Raw genomic sequence first — 23,429 nt, forward strand, 5'->3', positions numbered from 1 at the left:
GACCGAATGAGCTCAAAATTTCATAGGTTTGTTATTTCATGTTGAGATACACCAAGTGAGAAGACTAGTCTTTGACAACTACCAATAGTGTCCAGTGTCTTTACTAGCTCTATTATTTTGGGCTCAGATTCCTTTAAAAGTGTAAAAAAAAATCAAAAAAAAATCATTACTGTACGTTTAAAAATGCTGGTAGCCGGTCCCACCAGTATCTGACGGTTGCTTGTCCTTGTGCAAGGTATTATTAAAAAGTGCACTCAGTCATAATGCCCCATATCTGTAAAAAAAAATATACACTGCTGGCACTTACGTAGCGAATTCGGTGGAGCTTCCTAAGAATGGTTTTATGAGCAGACCATATTACAATACCACTTTTAATTGCTGTTTCTGCGTACTCGCCACAAACAAGGCTTTTAAAAAGCCACTCCTGGTATGGGGCCGGGGCTACAATGAATGTAGGAATTGAGATTCCCCTTAAAACAGTCCATATTGTAGTATGGAGGGAAGCATGAACCAGGCAGGGGTTCCAAAGAGATGCAGTAGGTGGAATAAAGCTGTTGGAATGGGTCAGTGTTCTACATATTCAAGAGTGCATGGTGGTTTTTACAGTGTAAGACAATACAGAAGCACCATGCTCCTTCTCTTTTACAAAAAGTGTACTCTGTTCTTTTATGTGCATTGTACAACACACGGGACCAACAGCTTTAGTTCCAATCCGAAGGACAAAGCAATAAGTTGGTTAAGTGTCTTGCTGAAGGACACAGGGTCACGACCGGGACTCAAACCCACACTCTGTTGTTCAGAAACTACAGAGCCCGAGTCCGGTGCGCTTGACTGCTCTGCCACGACTCGACAACTTGACGACAAATGTTTGTTGCGTGTTTACTTCGTTTTTACTTCGTCTCAATGGGAGCATTCAATAAAAGCAATTAATGTTTGTTTCCAGTCATCCATAAACGCTCAAAACTATTTTGTTCTGGTGCACAATGTATTCAAAATACATTTTAAAATATTAGTGAAAGCAAGTTACTTGTTTTGGAACAACTCAGCCGTTGCTACAGACGCTCTGAAACAGCAGTCTGTTTGTGTGTTTCAAAGCGTTGTTTGGTGATCCACGCAGAGGTAAAACTCATATTGGTGTACGTCTAAACTAATCGTTAATATCATCAGCTTTCAGGAGACCTGGCAAAGCATTTTACACGGGTGAGAGAACTTTATACTTTTATCGAAATAAATATTTTTTTAAAGTTTTTTTTCCACATATAAATGAAGGTATCGTGTTTTTTGATGAACTATTATTGTTGGTGAAGAATCTATTCCGCAATGCACTTTGAAGACCAACGCCAAAACTCTATACTGTTTAATTTGGTTATATTGAGGAGGGGTAGGGGTTGATTAGAATAAAGACTTTACTGCTGAATTCATCAGTATTGGACATGATCTCCCCACTTTGATCAGGAAGAAACCGATTAACTGTCAAAATACGTTCACACACTACGGCTACAAGAATTGTGGAGGTCACATCAAACAAGATCACAACTTTCAAAAAACAAAACAGTAAACTTAAAATCAATAAATATATTATTTGGAAAAGGCTCAAAATTTAAGGATCACAATATTGCCATTAGTTATTGTTTGACTCCAAGGTTATCGCGGAAAAATAGTGGCTGATAGGCCTACTGTATTTATATTTATTCACCAGTCTGCACTACAATGCTATTGAAGATTAAAACGAATGAGTCAACCCACACGTTGTACAACATGCTGGTAGATTCGCAATGAGTGTATTAAAAGGTCGACTCTCTAGACACAGACGATGGACAGTTTTCCTTTCATTACGGGCTTAAAAGTATTTGTGACACACAAGTGATGGCATACAAGAATTCACACTCCGGTTTTTCTGATCAGCAGTGTGTGGGTTCGAATCCCCAGCCGTGACACTTGCGCCCGTAAGCAAGAACCATGCATTGCTTCGTCCTTCGGATGGGACGTAAAGCCGTTGGTCCCATACTTTGTGCAACACATGTAAAAGAACCCAATGCACTTATCGAAAAGAGAAGGGGTTCGCCCCGGTGTTCCTGGCTGTGGCTGCTGTATGCGCCGTGGCACCTTGTAAACCCTTATAAGCTGCTTCATAATTGGGTCTCAGAATCCATCACTGCAAGAACCTACCTTTCTGTAAGTTTGTATTATACTCAGCGCCTTGAGTACCTTGTTTGGTAAATACATGCGCTATATCAGACTACGATATTATTATTATGTTTGCAAAACTATTTCTGCATACACGGTTACAGTGTCATTCGAATTAGGTACAAAGAGTAGGTGCTCTTCACTGCTTATTAGTTGCAGTCGCTATTATTCGAAACACACACCAGGTCAGAATTGACCCGTACTCCGGGTCACAGGGGCGCGGTCAAAATCTCGGTCATGGCCGACTCGGAAAGTGGTTTTACAAAATTATGGGACTGTAAGTAATTGAATTAGTAATTGAATTAGTCATATATCTATCTAAGTTCTTGTTTACTACCACATTAACCGATACATATTTTGAAAAAAAAACATCATTAAAAAAACACATCCTGTAAACAATAACGAAACAAAAATAAAGAAAAAAATCGGGGACCTGACCCCCCTCTTAGACACATGGAATGGTCCATTCTAGGATATCAATGAGATTGAGCCCCCTAAAATACTGCACTTTGGATACATTAACTAAGTAGTGATTATGTTCCAAGATCAACTGCCTCTTGCCCTCACCATGGATACGCGTGATCAAGGCTTCCAATTTGGGATAAATACGACCTGTAGATTGTATGGTTAACTAAGGGAATCATTGTGTTGTGAAGAGGTTTTCAACTAGTGGTTTAATCCGAACGAGGCATGGTTCTTGATCATTTTACCAAGACGAAGTCGAGGTAAATTATAAAGAACCAGGCCTCGGCGGGTTTAAACCACTAGTTGAAAACCGATTCAACACACTTTGATTCCCATTCATAAATACCTTTTCGGTCAAAAACATCATCACTTTTTGGCCAAACAGTAAAATAAATGCAAAAATTATAATTGTATAATGATTTCTTTCAACACAACACCCCTCCAGCTATGAAATGGTAAACAATTAACTCCTTATAAGGGAATGCTGTGCGCGTCGCGCGTATCGCGTGATGTGGCACAACTGTTTCAGCCGTTGCTCTCGACCAATAGGAATGAAGAAACTGTCTTATAAGAACAGGTGCAATGTCGCGTGTCACGCCCATGAATTAACACTTTTTACCGGTCATAAACAAAGGTTTATACACACCCACGTGACGCGCTCTCCACCAATAGGAATAGCGAAACTGTCTGAGGTATTTATGAATCATAAATAATGCCACAACAGTTAGAAGGTTTACGGTTTGGTTAACCGATCAAACAACAACAACAACAACAACAACAACAACAACAACAACCACAGTCATAACGAAACCACAGTCGGAAACTTGCATCAACACCAACAATCGACCACAAAGCTGCGCAAAAAATGTACCGAACCACACGGCAACAGTAAAAACATTTGCATTTTTTTATTCTGATTTTAAAAATCGAGTGTGACAGGTTCGGAATGGATCTGTAGTTTAGACACAAATTGAAGGTCGTTATAAACAATAAACATTTATAGGTCTGATACAAAGAAAACAGTTCTATTTGTGACAGTTCTGGGTCAGGCAATTTCTTTGTAGCACGCCATAAACCAACATAATCAAATTGGTACTCGTTTCGTGCTTAAAGGGTTTGGTAACTTTTTGTAGCACAACACAATATGTTCACAGATGTACATTCAGCAGATTGTATAATGCTTTACTTTGTTTACATTCGTCTCAGGAGACGATTTAAGGCAGTGGACACTATTGGTAATTATTAGCATAAAACCTTTCTTGGTGAAGAGTAATGGGGAGAGGTTGATGGTATAAATCATTGTGAGAAACAGTTTCCTCTGAAGTGCTATAGTTTTCGAGAAAGAAGTAATTTTCAACGAACTTGATTTCGAGACCTCAGATTTAGAACTTGAGGTCTTGAAATCAACCATCTTAAACACATACAACTTCGTGTGACAAAGGTGTTTTTTATTTCATTATTATCTCGCAAGTTCGATGACCGATTGAGCTCGATGACCGATTGGGCTCAAACTTTCACAGGTTTGTTATGTTATGCATATGTTGAGATACACCAACTGTGAAGACTAGTCTTTGACAATTACCAATAGTGTCCACTGCCTTTAATACGTACAACGTATTTACCAGTGGGCCTATTGGTATTAAATACGGTTGGTGTTGAATTAACGTTGTTTTTAAGTATCGGCAACACAACTAGGGCAAACTACACTAACTTCTAATAACTACAGTATAGTAAAACCTTGACCTAGTTGAAAAAAACTTGTTTTAATGCTCCCATAATTGGTACTCTATTGTCATTGGATTTTGAAATGGTACATCCTCCCAAAGGCCTATAGAACTCTAGACAACATTTTAAGGACACAAACTTTCAAGGGGATAGCTTAAACAGAATTCAAACGTTTTCGACAACGCAACATACTGTATAAGTCACTCGAAACGTGCACGTTTGCCGATGAGTTGACGTGATGCACTATATAAAGGACGTTTGCCATGCTGATGTGTGCAACATTGTTCTGATTTTCTTCTTCATCCAACTATGTCTAATGCAATCAGCATAGTCTTGTTCGATTTAATTAATAAAATATACAAACAATAAGAGTCGCGAGAAGTTTTAAATACACTGTTTGTGAACGTATATGCGTCTCTACACTAGTGTGCAGCGTATTCAGTTTGCTATAAACCTGAAACGATTTCAATGTTTCAGTACCATTCCATGTGTTTTCACAAATGCAATTTATTGTTTATTTTCCTGCCGCTGTTTTGATAACGAAAATACCAGGTATCATGAATAGTGTCTCTCTGGTTTGACATTGACATTGACATGCCCATAAAACCGCCACATTTTAGGCTCTGCACCACCAGTAAATTCACACAACTTGTGTGTGTACATTTTAGTTTATATTCCATCATCTACACACGTCATTGGTTTTCAATTTTGAAATACTGCAAGGGCAAGGTTTACTCTTAGCTTTTACTGTATATGCAAAGTACGTAGAACTGGTATCAACCTGGTGTCGTGTGCCTAAATGGACCGGGTGCATGCACATTTCAGTATGGTGTAACTAGTTACTGACACTCATGTTAACCTGGCAGACGAGATAGTAATCTGTGTTGGTAAGAGCTGTGGTATTTTGACCCTGTTTTGTTGGTAAGTACTAACAGCAATGTGGAGTATCGGATGTCTCATTCGTATTCAATTTTATTGGGACTACTTTGGACGTTGCTTTAACGCTTAAAGGAAACAAACTCGCACACTTTAACGGGTCCCAATAGTCGAGTTCGCGCGAGTGTCGTAACTACCCGTCTTCGTAAAACTCGACGTTTCGATCAGAACCTAGTGTCCTCATCAAGAGACGGAAATGTCATTAGAAGAATACAGCATTTGCACAGATATTCAATCCTTATATTTAAACGCATTAATCATATTGCGGACGTTCCATCATTTGTTATAATCGGGATATATCGTCGCCTCAACAAGTCTACTTTACTTTCCTGAGCCACTGAAAGCTAAATATTTCTGAGCCCGTGCACAACATTTGTAGAATGATTAGATAAACAATTGAATAGACATGGTAATACTCGTACTTTTCCTGGTGTTGTTCACTATCTCAATTAAATTGTACTTTAATGAGTGGTGGGTGTAATTCAAGGCTAACCATAATTATAAATATTATGGAATGTTTTAATGTTACAATTAAAGTGGAGGCCATCTGAATTTCTGTGTGCGCATTCTCGAATTTTACATCCCCAACTTATACAAATAATTTCATACAAACACAGTTTAACCATGGAGGTAGGTTTAACTTTATTCAAGTTTGTTACCAAAACAATGTCTGCAACATCTCATGATGCCCAACACAGTATGATCTGTGGCATCTTGTGCAAATCTTTGCACTATATCTCTCACCATGGAGGTCTCATTCAGACACATTTATTTACCCAGTGCGATAGTCTAGAGCCCCGCCGAGGCAAACCCGTTGAGTGTACGCCCCTGGTCATGTACGGTACATCGGCGGCTACATTAACCCTGTGTTAACCACCCTCTTTATTTCTCTCTTGCCGGATGTTTTCATAGAAAACCCTCCCCGGCAACAAAAGCTTCTTATTCAGGGGGGGCGGCCCACATCGTCGATAAAGATGGAGGAAGACGGCGATCGGTTTTACCTCTTAGCGGGGGGAAAGATAATAAAACCTTGCAGCTAGGGAATGTCTGTGTGTGTGTGTGTGTGATAGAAAAGACCGGAGCGAGCGAACTCTTTCCATGGTATCCCCCCCCCCCCGTGAAGAGTATCGGTTCCCCAGGCCCCATTACCCGATGTAGACACGGTCCTTTTACTAAGGTTATACATAGGGTAGGATATGACATGTTATGCTGGTGGCGCCAAGTTATATTATATTCTTTCACAGCAGAATTTTTTTTTGCAAAAATAACATTTCGATAATTGATTAAATTTCTATCAAAAGAAAGAAAAAATCCTAAATTTTAATTTGAAAATAACATGTTAACAGTCCAAAGCGGGCCATCTCTTTAAACTGCAAATTCTAGCAAATGTATTACTCCCTATTGGCCGAAGATCGGTCACCTCTTGAATTACCAAATCACCTAAAATTGGTCATAATTGATAACACCTCGTTCAACAATAACAATCCAAACATTTAGAATTAACATATAATTATTAAATGATATATTATTTGAGAAAAAAAAGCTGGCGCAAACAGCTTCTCATACAAAAGGATCTGTATGGTATAAACGTTAATGGCCCGACGTTTCGACCCAGGCAGAGTCTTTCTCTAAGGCTAAAATGGCAACACAATAAACGTGAACGGCAACTAAATGTAACGTAAGTAGTGAAACTTAATTTGCATACAGAAGCCTGTGCTTAATAAGCAGTTCCATGAAGTCGGGTTCCTGTGTGTAGGCGAAAACTATAAAAATGTCATCTACAAAATGCCAAACCATAAGCCCACACACAAATTCCCAAAAACTCCCGCCCACCACAGACAACCATGTTTGTACAATCACCATTCACTACAACATTATTTGTAAAACGCATGGTTTGTATTCCCTCCATTTTCACAAAATGAATGATTGTCTATAATTGTGTGGCTGTAGAAACGGCTAACCGGTAGCCAGATAAAATTCCCTATTGACCATTCTCAGTCTTCCTGGTCCAATCTCCAACACTGCCCCTCGGGAAATATATATGATCTGTTAAAATAACACAGCTGATGGTATTGAGGATGAAGGGTCATTACGTACTAATGAGCGGTATAGTGGATCTTGCAAATTGTGGACAAATGATGTGACATGTAATAATAGTATGACATAAATATTGATGGAAAAGCATGTACATGATCATTTAAAGACAATGGACACTGTTGGTAACTGTCAAAGAGCAGTCTGCCCACTTGGTGTATCTCAACATATGCATAAAATAACAACCCTGGAAAATTTGAGCTCAATCAAAAATGGAAGAAAAAACACCCTTGTCACACGACCAAATGCTGAACACCCTTCCTGCGTGGAAATATTCGCTCCGGACTTTTGGCGATAATTATCTGAAAAACGCGAACACATATTCAGATGAATTTTTCACCGGTTAGTTTAATTGCATACACCTACAATTACCAGGTGCAAACAATCGAGTGTTCTATGCTATGAAATATTTTGCGAAGCGTCAATTTAAAAAATATATATTTAGTGAGTAGGTTTTCTTTTTTTACAAAGAGACAAGATGTATTCAGATGTAATATCAACAGTGAGTTGTGGTTTATATTGACATCAACAGTGAGTGTTAAATTCATCATTCGGTCTGGTTGACCTTGCACAAGTCAATTCAATCAACATTTTTGTCCATTGGTTAAATAAGGAGAATAGAATCAAATCTTGGTATTATATTCTTTGTTAGCCGTTGATATTTTTACAGACTATTTTGACAACAAAATTCTAATTGGCAGATCACTGTTTGGCTAGCTAAAAAGCCCCAACAAAACGGATCTTCTTTCGAAAAGAACTATAATTCATTCAAATTTCAGAACTGGTTCAAAACACAATTGCAGATGATGACCTCAAAACACAGCCCTCGCGTCTTCTGTCTAATCGTTGCGTAAATAAATGTGATATAAATGTTCATTGCTTATCCTTAATTACATCACCAATTAATTCCGCCTCGTGCAATTAGTAGCAGTTCATGGATAGACTTTCCCCCGGGGTATTCTTATAAGTGAGGGCTTAAGAATTCCCGAAATGCGATTGAGTTTATACCCAGTTCAGCGGCGTATAAGAGCAATACGGTTTAACTTAAGTTCAGGGCCCATTTTCATAAAGCTGCTTTTGCACAGAAAGTAGTTAAGCACAACAAAATTATGCTTACAAGAACAAGGTTACCAGCCAACGTACTATGTGACATGTACAATTTGTGACTGGTATCCTGGTTTGTTTGCTTAGCAGAAAGGTTTTAAGCATAAGTCACTGCTTAAGCAGCTCTATGAAATTAGGTCAAGATGCGGGGAACGTTAACAGATGCCATGATCGAGGCATCAGAACACTGGCCTTGAAACGTGTGTATTTTAGCCATATCGCGCGTGTCATTTAACAATACATTTAAACATAAATTGCTTCTCTGTACATGTTTATATAAATGCGCACCGTCTAATATCGTGCAAAAATTGGAAAATTTTTGTAACAACATTATTCACATAAATAATTTTCTCGAATCATGTCCATGACTGTTTGGCAAGTCTGTTATTTTGTTAAGAGTTGTTTTGACAAGGTTTCAAATTAGACGTCTGGATTGTAAACTAACAGATGACATGAATAAGGTTCCGGCACACTCTCTTGAATCGTGTGTTTATCGGCCGTAGTACGAGTGTCATTGAACAATATACGATTAACCATAAATTGCTTCTCAGTGTCTCTTTGTATGTTTATGACATGATGCTATGGTTTGCATTCTAAATATCTTTTAACGACATCTCGATACATGTTAACGAATGTTTTGCAAGTTATTGTGTAACAGTTTTTTGCGTGAAAACCAGAGTTCAGGATTGTAGTCATTAAATTATTCCTCATACCGGCGACGTGTCACCATCATATCATGAAATACTCTTATCTCTTAATGTTCATGGTTAAAGAAATGTATAAAGAGACAGAAAAATAACCACCCAGAACTGTCATAGAAAGTAACGCAGTAAGCTGACGTCTTCATCAAGATAATTCACCCGAGTTTACTGCATAAAGGTTCCAAACGAAACATGAGTTCGGCAAAAAATTAAATGCCTCATACCTGCCCTTAATTGTTTTAAATTCCTGCTAGATAATGTTTGACTTGCCACACCTGCGTGCAGTCTCAAAGTGTCATCTTAGGAATGTTCACTTTCATTTCTAGCCTTGTTTTGCCGAGCCTCGCGTCATTCCAAACAGTTGTACTTTTAAAATAGAAATTGATAAACTTCCGAGGTGATCCAAAAAGTGCGATGAACCCTTCCTCAATGGACGAACTCAACCTCGAGTCCCCTTGTAGAAAATAATAAAATATATAATATGGTTTAGTGGCCAATAATTAACAACAATCAGAGGAATTTGAAGTATTGTAAACATGAAGGTTTCCACAAACATACAACACAATACACCACATAATATACAAATTTTATACACAAACTTTATACACAATCAGACAATAAAAACATTACCCCAAAACTACAGTTAAAGACACTGCACACTACTAGTAATTGTCGTAAGACTAGTCTTCACAGTTGGTGTATCTCAACATATGCATAAAATAACAGCCAATCGGTCGTCGAAACACCCTTGTCACAAGAAGTTGGGTGCTTTCAGAAGCTTGATTGCGATACCTCAAAATTCTAAATCGAAGGTCTCGAAATCAAATTCGTAGAAAATTACTTCTTTCTCGAAAACTACGTCACTTCAGAGGGAGCCGTTTCTCCCAATGTTTTAAACTATCAACCTCTCCCCATTACTCGTAATCAAAAAAGGTTTTTTGCTAATAATTATTTTGAGTAATTACCAATAGTGTCCACTGCCTTTAATACTTCTTACATGGGAACTCCCATTGAAAACTTGCATGGCAAATTGTATACAATTATTCTGATGATCGAAAGAGTTTGATTTTTGAGGAAAAACCGGATGGTCTGGAAAACTCTAGTGGCACAGCAGAGAACCAACGCACAACTCAACTCACATTATTATGGCCCTGGCACTGGCCGGGAATCGAACCGGGGTCACCTTGGTGAGAGGCGAGCGCTTTACGCACGAGCCAACCATGCCACCCTACATGTATATTTAGGCCTATGCAAAGAAAAGTAGATTAGGACATGGGCGGAGTCTAATGAGTAAAATTAAAAACCTAATGAAACGGAAATAATCATAGTGAAGGACATTCCAATCTTTCAGCAACCTTTAAAAAAATGTCAGGGTAAAACGTTTGTCTTAACAAAGTGGTGGTCATTTTTATCATTATTTATTTGTTCTGCTACTAGCAGGCCATGTGGATTTGGTATCTTTGTAATAACAACATATTAACCCATCCGTGGTCAGCGTGGTCAGCGCCTAGAAATTGTTGTGCGATGTTTAAAGGCACTGGACAGTTTTGGTAATTGCTCAAAATATTGTTAGCATAAAAACTTACTGGGACTAACAATGGAGAGCTGATGATAGTATAACACATTGTGAGAAATGGCTTACTCTGAAGTAATGTTTTTTTTTGGGAGAGAGAGAGAGGTAAATTCTCACGCAAATAATTTAAAGACTTCAGGCCTGAAGAAATTTCCTCAGACAAAGAAAGCACACAGATTTGTACAACAATGATGTTTTCCTTTTCATTATTCTCTCGCAACTTCGATGACCATTTTAGTCCACATTTTCACGTATTTGTTATTTTATGCATATGTTGGGATACACTAATTGAGAATACTGGTCTTTGACAATAACCAAAGGTGTCCAGTGCCTTTAATTGCATTGATTAGTTTTTAACAGTTTATCAGACGGCGTGTTTGTGTCATCTGATACACAAAACAGCGTCTGTTAAAGAGATGTTGTCAGTTATTGGTTGCTCACTTTTAACAAACGAGAATTGCGTTTTAAAATTAAGTAGATCAAACTCATAGCTGGTCCCACAACAAATAAGTTTTTATGCAAATTAGTTCTTAGTCATTGCCGTTAATACAGGGGACATTCGGTAACTTTCAGTTGCTAACTAATACATAGCTTCGTTTCATACCTAGCTTCATCAACAACAGTTTATGGAAAACATTTTGTTTATACTTATTTCAATGTATACACTTGAGATGCTAGCCTCGCTCAAGGCAGTCGAATTATTCACTCCGAAAAAAGACCGCCGCTGTATAAAAACCCACCCGTATTCACTGTGCGTAAAACCCACCCGTATTCACTGTGCGTAACATCGCACGACACGATGCCCCCGTACACTATCCGCATGCGGAGGCCGTCAGGCCGACAGCCTTGTAGGGTCTGTGTTGAAGCCACTAACCTCATTACTATAATAAGCGAAGAGTTCCCACGGTCAGCTCATTACCATAATGCCCGCGAAAGATGAGACATGTCTACATCATCACACACCACCACCACGGACGCTCAGCGAGCATGATAGGCGTGTGTGATTGGACGTCAAAATGAATAATTCATTTGCCTCACATCCTGTGTTGTCTGATAGGTCTGACGAACGATATACATATTCATGAGCTGCATACTAGCATATCCTAGAGCCCCCCCCCCCCCCAATTTCGTCCACTATTGGAATTTTTTCAATACAACACATTAAAACGGGAAGATACAGACCCGGCAAGGCTGTCGGCCTGACGGCCTCCGCATGCGGTTAGTGGTGTACGAGTGCGATGACTTGTGTGAACAGTATTCGTGCGATGTGACAGTGTGTATACGGGTGGGTCATTCGGTGTGATCGCACACACCATGCACAGGGTATACGGCGGGTGGGTTTACAGCTGCGTCTTTTCGGAGCGAATAATGCGACTGCCTTGAGCAAGGCTATTGAGATGCCGGTAGTGCGTACAACTTTTATTGATGTTTTTTCCACAGAACTCAGGTACTGAGTATAACTATATACAGTGTTAAAGCCATTATACACTTTCAGTAAACAGTATTGTCCAAGTCCAACACTTCGTGTACCACAACTTATATATAAAATAACAAACCTGTGAAAATTTAGGCTCAATCAGTCATCGGAGTCGGGAGAAAATAATGGGAAAATCCACTCTTGTTTCCGCGCGTTTCGCCGTGTCATGACATGTGTTTAAAATAAATCTGTAATTCTCGCTAACGAGAATTTAAATTGTTTTAATGTTTTCTCAAAAAATAAAGCATTTCATGGAACAATATTTCAAGAGAAGTCTTTCACCATTACCTTCTGTAAAACCCTGTAAATTATTTGTAAACCTGTGAACTTATTTTTTTGTACCGAAAGTATATAATGGCTTAAAACCATTATACACTTTCGGTAAACAGTATTGTCCAAGTCCCACACTTCGTGTACCACAACTTATATATAAAATAACAAACCTGTGAAAATTTAGGCTCAATCAGTCATCGGAGTCGGGAGAAAATAATGGGATAATCCACTCTTGTTTCCGCGCGTTTCGCCGTGTCATGACATGTGTTTAAAATAAATCTGTAATTCTCGGTAACGAGAATTTATATTGTTTTAATGTTTTCTCAAAAAGTAAAGCATTTCATGGAACAATATTTCAAGAGAAGTCTTTCACCATTACCTTCTGTAAACCCTGTAAATTATTTGTAAATCTGTGAACTTGTTTTTCTGTACCGAAAGTGTATAATGGCTTAAACGCACATCGGTGTCAGGGTAAAACCGAAACCGAAATTAATACAACTTTCAAGTTGGAAAGTGATATTGCTTTTCCAAGTACCTACCACATGGTACCGTCGCGCGTTGACGCAGATCGTTCATAAATATCCAGTGTTTGACATTCCGAATACAACACAGTTTCACATTTGGTAGTCGTTGCCCCCAGCGCAATTTACACCCCATTTCCTCGCTCAAGTTCCCCGGCCGGCTTACCCCTGTGCGCGCTCCTGAGTTCCCCTGTCTGTGCTTGTACTAACTTAAACTTTTCGCGCCCCCCCCCCCCCCCTTCACGGTAAATGCCGTCCTTGACGGTGCAGACTTTGTAAAAATGCGTATTTGCTTCTCAAAATTGCCAATCTGAAGGGTTTGTAAAGATTCATCACGCTGTCTCGTACACGTGTTTACTCGCGTGTATTTCTGTACACATCATTCGACGACTGCACTCCACTTGCAATTTACTCTGGTCGGGACTGTAATTGAAAATGATCTGTGTCCCCTCCGTACGCTGCGTTTGGATTGCACTCGAACGGCACAAACGGGCACCGATCTGTGAGTCAAATTACAATGATGCGTTGTTGATGTTTTGTGGGTTGCGTTTTCGCTCGAGGTTGTGGATGGCTGGGCTAGCAAGTCGCTGTTCACAACAGTGTGGAAAAACAGCCGTCAGCGAATGAAGAAAAAACATGCATTATTTTATGTTGATTGCATAGGCCTACATCGATCAGGCGTGACATCGAGAGAGTTGGTTGGATGGAATGAATGACTATAGTCGAAGTTTGATTCTATTTGATATTATGAAATCCAACTTTGACAAATAAAACTTCACATGCTATAGAAAGATACAAAACCGGTTGTATTGATTGGATCGTTTTTTTACCCTGACACCGATGTGTGTTAGCACTGTATTATCAGTACTTTCTCGAGATCTAGAACAAAATCACAGGCATGGATTCGAACCCACGACCCTTTGCAATTCCAGAGCAGTGTCATACCAATTAGACGCCTGAGATTGCCTGGTAGCTAGAGGTAAAGTTCAAAACCGATCAATGAAAATTTGCATATTCATAATTCTTATTGTTTAACATGTTTTCAATCTGTTGAGATCTCTAGTTAGTTTTCCTTTCCATAAAAAAATGTTCCTACCCCCAAATCCAAAGCCTACCGGCCTACATTACCCTGATACTGCACGGACTCACTGCTATAATACAAGGATGACTAATAAAACAGTTGAAAGTCACAACGGTTAGATCTTTGATGTATTTAATTTTCTTCCTTTGCATTTTTCCAAGAGAGTAGAGTCTGAGCTGCCCATCAAGTGACTAGAGAGAATTAAAGGGTTACGTAAACACAATTTAAACTGAGCCATAGATACAATATTTATGTATGTTTGTTTCTCTCAGTAAATTAAGAAGGGTACATTGTACGCTCTTAACTAAATTAAAATACAACTACTTTGAGATCGACTGAGCCCATGAATGATTCAAGCGTTACTGATGCATTTCTAAGCAGCCAGGTTGGGAATTTATTAGTTTTTGGTTTAATGATGGGGGGGGGGGGGGGGGGGGGTTAAGCCAGAGCTTGGGTCCATCTTCTGATCCGATTACTAAAGTGTGTACGTAATCAAGCGAAGCTAACTGCATCTTAACCCTAATCATTAGCAGAGGGTAATGACGAATATGCGGAAACTACTTGATTTCAAAAACTGTGATAACTTTTTCATTTTTTAAGCAGTTGGAGGGACGTAGACAGTTTTTTCTTTCCTGTTTAACCCAATCATTCACCCTAGTTTTAAAGGAATAGTTGCAGAGTTGTTTAGAGTACATTTATTTTTTTACGGTTTAATAGTTATATTTTTCCATCAATATTACAATCTCGGCAACTGGATGACTGGTATCACTGAATATGAAGATTGGGTTGGGAAGTGTTTCCATTTTTTCTTAAGTTTCCCCGAAACCACAACCACTGGAACTCCTACTTGTTAATAAAACGCTACATCAAGTGACCTGTTTTGGTTTCAATGTCCCCATTGTAAACTGTCACCACATTGCTGATCCATTTTCGTAACATGTTTTTTGTTTTTTTGTTTTGTTTAGCTTTGTCGACGCTTCTTTAATCTACGTGTGCTGTTTTAACTATTCAGTTTGCCTGGGTTAATTAATTTAAGCTTATTTGTTTGCTTAATTAACTAAGTTTGTAATTTGGTTTCATCTAACTGACAATTGCCCCTACCGGTTTTGTACTCAAAGTACCCTGCCCCCTCCCAGCCAAACCATTATTCCATGTTGATGATACCCCTCTATGACGGGTGGCACGGTCCAGCATAGGATATCATGCCATTACGTTCTTTGTGGGACGTGTCTAAAGACATTGTTAAAAAAATATGTCAGTACGTGCTGCAGCGGCTCCCATTGCAGCATTTAAGAAAATCACAACTGAATGTTCCCTTGCATATTTTAACTAAAGGCTTCATGTGCTAACAAATCCACAAAATATACATGCTGAGTTGGGTTTATCTCAGATTTTACATCCACCCCCATGCACGGACTGATACTTCTGACACTACACGCACGTAATGAACAGTACTTTGATAATTTATCCCTTTTTCAAACATTTTTCGTCTTCTAACACGCAGCTGTTACTACAAACCCACATTGTACTATGAGTTTGTTTGATTCTACTCTCTACCATCATTGCTTCCTTAAGCCTCAATCGAATTGTCAAGTGTTATTATCCGTAGACAGTGTTCTTTCTTTTCAATCGGATTTAAAGATTTGATGTTTCCTGAGTCCACAATCTTTAAACGTTGTAGTTCCCCACGTATACACAGAGCAATCCGGATTGCGATATATCAGAGGGAATGCCGTGACGTGCTCGGATAGCTCTGTATATAACCGGGTACCATGCTGGTGAAAAAAAGGAAACCCAGCATTAATCCCCGGGGTTTTTGTGTATTCATCCCTGCAGTTGTCCATCCCATGCATTATGGATGCAGTCATGTCAGCCATTTCAGTTTTATTATCACGTGCCTGAGGAGTATACTTCTCATGACGTCACGCGTGGCCGGGCGTCTCCTGTAGAAGAACGTTAACGTGGTTAGAGACAAAGTGTGGCTACCGCCAGGCCGCGGCCGGTCCAGTTTAGTCGAGTCAGTTCACGGGAGATGTGTCGTTAATAAACAGTGGGGGAAGAAAACGTTGAGTCGGAGAGATGCATTCGTCAGTTTCATATGTGTATTTCTCTTTCGTATCGCATTTTTTTGCAGATCGGCTCAGGGACGTTGGAGCATCAACCGTGGAGATAATAATTCTGTGTGGAGTCTTCCAGTGAGGTGTGGTGGAGTGTGATCGCAAAGTCATCCGGTCAAGTCTCTTGTTCTTGGGGTAGTTGGCTGCAACGAGAGGGTAACACCGTGACGGTGTTCAGGCCAGACAAGTGGAATAACCGACTCTATTGTGTGGATCTATTGCCAACGAGAGGATAGGTGGGTTGTTCACCCACCAAGGAAAATTGCTCAACTTCACTGCCCCGTCTTGCCGGATTTTACACTCTCGGGAGAGGGAACCCTGGTTTTAGCAACTGGGCTTAAAAAAAAGCCCGCTGGCGAAAAACTTGTGCCGAAAAGTATATATAACAAAAATGGGGAGAATTTTTATCACGATGGACTGCAGACGGGCATTGTTCCTATTCTCTTTGGTGATTACCTACTTCCAATCTACACACAGCCTTCCAGAGAGTATCAGAATAGGTAAGTCATTTTGATTCTCTTCTCCTTAATCATACTTATTTGTTTTAACACACTTTGTATCATGTGTTCATTGTGAACGGACTTCTAAATTGTCTACAATAGTTGACAACCTTTACCAAAACAAAACCCCCAAAACCCACTAAAATATAGGTTTTCTCGGTCGAATTCGGCAAATGAGCAGAAAATTTCATTTTCTTGCGTTCGAATTAAAGCTGTTTTGCCTCCCTAGTCTTTGCTGCGTTTCAAATTCAGAATTCGGCCATTCAATTTCATCTTAAGTCGAGTCAAATTCCTTTAGCACTCTGTTCAATTTAGCGAACCGTCATTCTTTTTCGTGACAAACACACCTCAAGAAGCGTCTGCGAATTTGAATGCTGCTTTGATGAATTGTTAAATTGGATGATTATTTTGTTAACATTACATTTGACTAATCACAAAACGAAATCGAATGACCCTTTTCAGTAGAACTCGATTTCGTGCGAAATAGAATAGCTTGCTGGTTAAATTGGCTGCTCATTTGCCGAAATTGACCGAGAAAACCTATATTTTGGCGTATGAATGTGTAAGCGTATATGGATTTCATAAGCCATGGTTCATACTGTGACTGACAAAGGGGAAACATCTTTCAAAATTAGACGGTAATTTAGGCGTCATGCCAGATTAAAGAATGATCGTAGTGGCAATCTCAATCACTTTCAATACATCCCTCTCTTTCATCATTACTCTTCGCTCTTGTGCAATATAATTTGCGTATCTGGACGATGCCGTTAAGCCAACCTAGAGGCGGGGAGGGAGTTGGGACGGGGGAGGGAGTTGACGACATATACGCTCCCTTTTTCCACGAATTTTTCGTTGGTGTATTGGTTTATTAAAAACTTTTCAAAAGTCACCGCCGGAGGCTGAATTGGAATTGAATTATATTGTTTGAAAAAAAAAAAAGTAAAACAAAAATGAAATTAGAGGCATAAAAGACCTTCTACACAATAAATAAACACTAATAAAAAAACATAAAAAAAAACATTGTTATTAGGCCCTCTAGAATAAACAATGTTTTTTAGATTAGGTCATCTCATTTTTTTCAGAAAAGTCTGGTAAAGGGTGACTTTCTGGATCTCAAAGCTTGTCCGCATAAAACGCACAAATTTATCTGAAGGTGGCTATTCCAATCTGTGGCGACAATCGTGTTGAAAATTCTGCTTCTCAAAACTTGAATTTCGGTTTTATTCACTTCATGTCGAGGGAACTTAGCCTAAATATTTGTTTGGGTTTTACTCTTTCAAACGAAAGCTGCTAGAAAATTTTCTCGACGACTAGTAATCCGTTTGTCAGCATCAGGGATGATTGATTATTGCTTAGTAATTTCAAACTTTTGGATCGAGTGTACTTTACCGGAAGTCAACGATGAAGACCTTATACATTATACCATTCTGCCGGTCACATCAGCCGTTGATATATGCACTGGACACCTTTGGTAAAAGTCAGCAACCAGTATTCTCACTAGGTGTATCCCAACATAAAATATATACTTGAAGGGACACGTTGCCTTGGATCGGACGAGTTGGTCAAAACAAAAGCGTTTGTAACCGTTTTTTATAAAATGCATATGGTTGGAAAGATGTTATAAAAGTAGAATACAATGATCCACACAAGTTTGCCTCGAAATTGCGTGGTTTTCCTTCTACTGTGCGAACTAACATGGTCGGCCATTTATGGGAGTCAAAATTTTGACCCCCATAAATGGCCGACGTGTTAGTCGACGAGGTAAAAGGAAAACCACGCAATTTCGAGGCATGTTTGTGTGGATCATTGTATTCTACTTTTACAACATCTTTCTACCCATATGCATTTTATAAAAAACGGTTACAAACGCTTTTCAAAGACCAACTCGACCGATCCAAGGCAACGTGTTCCTTTAATAATGTTAAATTTGCATCTGAGAAAAAGAACATTAATTTTGGTTGTACCCTTACACCGATGCATAACACTACAAACCTTTGGGCTCAATTGATCATCGAAGTTGCATACGAATAATGAAAGAAAAAACAACACCATTGTTGCCCAAGTGGTTGTGCTTTCAGATGCCCGAGAAAAGGTTCCAGGCCTGAAGTCTTTCTCGTTTTCAAATATTTCAGTGAGAAATTACCCCTTTATCTAACAGTATACATTACTTCAGAGGGAGTTTCAAACGTGGCCAGTGCCTTCAAAATTCCGTTGGAGTTACACAAATACTTACTTGGACGAAAGAACTTAAAGCAATCGCACAACATCGGTAAACAGTATTGTCCACACTTTGTGTAAATATATAAAATAAAAACCTGTTAAAATTAAGCCTGAATCGGCCATCAGAGTCGGGAGAAAATAACGGAAAAACCCACCCCTGTTTCCGCAAGTTTCGCTGTGTCATGGCACGTGTTTAAAATAAATCCGTTATTCCAGATATCGAGAATTGATAATTGTTTTAATGTTTTCCCAAAAAGTAAATAATTTCATGGAATAATATTTCAAGAGAAGTCTTTCACCATTATCTTCTGTAAAGCATTTCATGGAATAATATTTCAAGAGAAGTCTTTCACCATTATCTTCTGTAAACCATGTAAGTTATTTGTAAAATCTGTGAACTTTTAGTTTGTGTTCTGTTCAGAAAGTGTCCAATGGCTTTAAACCCCAAAACACCTTTCCTAGAAAATTACTCTGAGATGGATGGGCAGATTCCCGTTGGGTGCCGCATCTTGATTTATAAATGAAACAGCCGCTAGATTGGTACATCCTGAATATGAAAACAGCTGAAGGGATGATGGACTCAGAATTCCTGGCGATGGTCTCATAATTGATGGCATCAGGGAAAGAAGTATGGTGGCATCATCATCGATAGTTGGACATGAAAACCAGCCTTGTTGGAAGTAGCTCCAATCATCGATAGTTGGACATGAAAACCAGCCTTGTGGGAAGTAGCTCCAATCGTGGGGAGGCGTGTGGGTGAGGGGAGAGGGCCGGGCTGAAAGGCAAACTCATTTTCAAGATATCATTCTTCCTTCTGCAAGTCGTGCATGCATGACTATACTATACAGTGATCGAGTCTTTCCGTATTATTCAAACAAATCAAAACAAACACATTTAATTTATGGTTTATTTATTTATTTATTTATTTTAAAAATGCCATCGCAGCATACCGCTGAATTGCGACATAATTTACAATCATTAACAGTATTACAATAATTATTAACAAGCTTTACAATAGAAAATACATAGTGAACATTTGATTTAAAAAATTCACAAAAACAAGGGCCTGCCAGAAATGTACAAACAGTTTGACTACATTTATATACATTTTAGTCAAAAAATCTAGCAATATATTAAAATGGTTTTAGGAGTTCAGGGGCATAGACGACATAGACGACAAATAGTACACAATTATTTAATTGTTTTCTTGTATTTCAAACTCTTTGTATTTTGTTATGTCTTTGTAATTTGACTGCGATTCAGCCTTTGGCTGCGATGGTCTTGTTTTTAATCAAACTTTTTCAAATCGATTAAAGAGTATGAACGTAGCTAAATACTGATTGGAAATTAATGATAAGGCATGAATGGCCAAGGGAAGGAACGTAAATCATTGTGGATAAGAAATATAGATTTAGAGGAAAAGTATACAAACGTCTGATTTTGATTCTTCAAATAGTTTAACAGTCACGCTTCTCTCGTTCCCACGAAAAGATGGTGTACGGTTTTGTCTTGAATTTTATGGCAATCGGAATAAGTAACAATAATGGTGTTTTGGGGAGTCTCCAAATTGTGTTTCTTCGACTTTGACAGTGTTTGCGACGGAAACTGTTGTCGTGGGCATTGGTACATGTATATAGCGCTATAAACTATGAGTAAGCCCTCAGATTGAAGTTGGTGCATTTGTTTTACTCAATAAGCAACGATCATCTTGTTAATCTTTGAATTTTAAGAAGTTAGACATTACCCCGGTCTTAGTGCCTCGTGTAAGCCTGTATGCTGCTTAAGCACAAAACATAGCTAGGCATATTATTTGTTTTATTCTTACCAAATTAAGGTTACAAGTGAAACTACTACGTCACTGATACAACTTGTGACTGGTTTTGTGCTTATTTCTGCTTAGCAGACAATTAGTAAGCAAAAATGTTTCAGGTTTATGAAATTGTGATCTTCTTATAGAAATGTCCCTTTTGCGTGCCAGATTGACTCCGACTCCAACTCGGTTGTTGTAATCGAATTCGTTGCACATAGACAGTCGTATGCGAGTACAAAGTTTTAACTCTGATGATTTATTGTTATTTACTTGTAATAAATTGAGTTTAACTGTCCAGGTATCGCTAAACTTCATGCCATAAGTCATAATTTAAAACGGCTTTGCACTTGCGTGTAGACACGACGTTGCACTTGCGTGTAGACACGACCTCGTCGTTAGAGTGTGTGACTAGCAAACATGGTTAAAGGAACATTACAGAATTGGTATAAACAAAATTCGTCTCAGAAGAACACATATTTACATCAGACTTACACGGTCTAATGATGATGACAGTAGAAACATTCCTTAAAGTTTCTTAGTCATATTCTACGTTCCCGTTTGGAATTTATCTATTTTATGTTTTAAATCGATGTCATGCATGCAAAATGTGTTTTCGGTTTTTCACTATTTCCTCGTGACCCAGATGGCTGATCAATCGCAAACTTCTACAGGTTTGTCAGTTAATGTTGGAAGATTAGAGAAAGTGCGTTCACTGCCAGGAACTGTTTTTTTTTTACTATTCTGTATTGCCCCTTAAAAATATTTCTTATTGTGGCAGTTGTCGTTATGGGGGGGGGGGGGGGCGCGCAAGCAAACACATTTCTTTCTTTGAAAAGTAGTAGCAATGTAAAGAAGTGCTATGCTGATGTGTTTTTGTTATAGTCGTGCGTCGACACTTCTCAAATTGATACCACTCTCTTGACTTTATGTTTGCATTAATTGATAAACTACTTGTCTCATTCATTGTTTGAATGAAAAGTTTCATTGAAGAAAAAGAGAAGGGTAAATTAAAATAGTAAACTAATTTTAAAGTTTGTGAAAACTTTCTATGTGAGAAGTTTGTAATATGATGTGTGAGAAATCTACACTCTAAAAACTTCCGGGTAAAATAACAACTAGAATTTCGCGTCACAGGGGCCTGAACATTTTCCTGGTCAATTTGTCCACAGATTCCGGGTTACACTGACACAGACAATGTGTCACGTCTTACGGGACCCGGATCCAGGTCAATTCTGACCCGAATTTTGTTGGACTGTTCCCCCTCCCAACATTGACACGCTGAAATACTTATATAGGCAAATGTAAACATGGACATTATGCCATCTCACAAAACAAATAAACTGTTCGTTAAGACATGCTCATCTAAACTTGTGTCGGAAAAGTTTTATGTTGTTTGTTAGGCCTATATTTTTTAAAGTTTTTTTGTCTCTCTTTGAAACCAAAATGATCGAAATCAATTTCCATTACCTGTGACTGTTGCCGTAACGGTCATCTGTACGATTCTCACGAGAGAAAGCTGTCACTTTGCCCCGCGGGGGATTTGATGTCCCTCTTAGACAATCATTGTTGGGCAATTCCTCCGTTACACCCTGTACAAAAACACCATATCGATCCCGAGATCCCGAGATCCCTGCGTGTCAAGATGACTTAAGTAGCCTTATTGTCCACAAGAGTATCTTATATTTACCTTTTAACGTATATTTGAATAGAGATTGATTATTTAACGGTCTGTATAAAGTGTAAAATGTAACCATTTGATACAAATCTAAACAACATGCAGTGTTGTGTGCACAACCGACACCACACGCTCTCAAATTCTCACTAATGCATAACTTTTGTTAACGTGTATTTGAATAGAGATTGATTATTTAACGGTCTGTATAAAGTGTAAAATGTAACCATTTGATACAAATCTAAACAACATTCAGTGTTGTGTGCACAACCGACACCATACGCTCTCAGATTCTCACAAATGCATAACTTTTGTTAACGTGTATTTGAATAGAGATTGATTATTTAACGGTCTGTATAAAGTGTAAAATGTAACCATTTGATACCAATCTAAACAACAGGCAGTGTTGTGTGCACAACCGACACCATACGCTCTCAAATTCTCACTAATGCATAACTTTTGTTAACGTGTATTTGAATAGAGATTGATTATTTAGCGGCCCTTTATAAACGTGTAAAATGTAACCATTTGAAGTATAGGGCCTAAACACATAGGCAGTTTGTTTGTGCACAACACACACATGAGCTACCCGATTTAAAATCTCAAATTTAGAATTGTTTATAATTTGTATTAAAAGGAGTATAAGGAGTAGTAAAACCTGTGGTGTCGCAGAGCTGTCTAGTGCGATGGACCCAAGTCCCCAAGTTATGTAATTTACATAATGTTGGTTCGAATCCTGGACTTGTCAATGTAAGTCACGACAGTGTGTCCTTAAGCAATGCGTTTGATATTTAAAAAAAATGCACCTCATCAAAAAATGCATCCCATAGCCTGATGCGAAGACTATTGTTCTTTCCAAACTACATCTCCCGTATACTTTGAGCAAGTTCGGGTAGCGACCATCCGTCAACCACTAGTCAATGTTCCATGGTTACCTATGCATTCCCGGGTACCAGGAAAAATCAACCAATGA

The 23,429-nt window shown here is 38.7% G+C and overlaps 1 protein-coding gene across 2 annotated transcripts in view; it reads left to right on the forward strand.

The window, feature by feature from the left end:
• The first annotated feature begins 5,201 nt into the window (after positions 1–5,201).
• LOC139946880 (glutamate receptor ionotropic, kainate 2-like) overlaps positions 5,202–23,429 on the forward strand; it is an 84,657-nt gene continuing 66,429 nt past the window's right edge. The window contains exons 1-2 of one of the 2 annotated variants that reach the window (XM_071944639.1): positions 5,202–5,298; positions 16,272–16,754. In XM_071944639.1, the coding sequence (XP_071800740.1) occupies positions 16,646–16,754 (109 nt within the window). In that variant the 5' untranslated portion in view covers positions 5,202–5,298; positions 16,272–16,645. Of the gene's footprint in view, positions 5,299–16,164; positions 16,755–23,429 lie in introns of those variants that run through there. The other variant, XM_071944638.1, reaches the window with a different exon arrangement.

This window comes from Asterias amurensis, chromosome 14 (assembly GCF_032118995.1).
Source record: "Asterias amurensis chromosome 14, ASM3211899v1".
Lineage (NCBI taxonomy): Eukaryota > Metazoa > Echinodermata > Asteroidea > Forcipulatida > Asteriidae > Asterias > Asterias amurensis.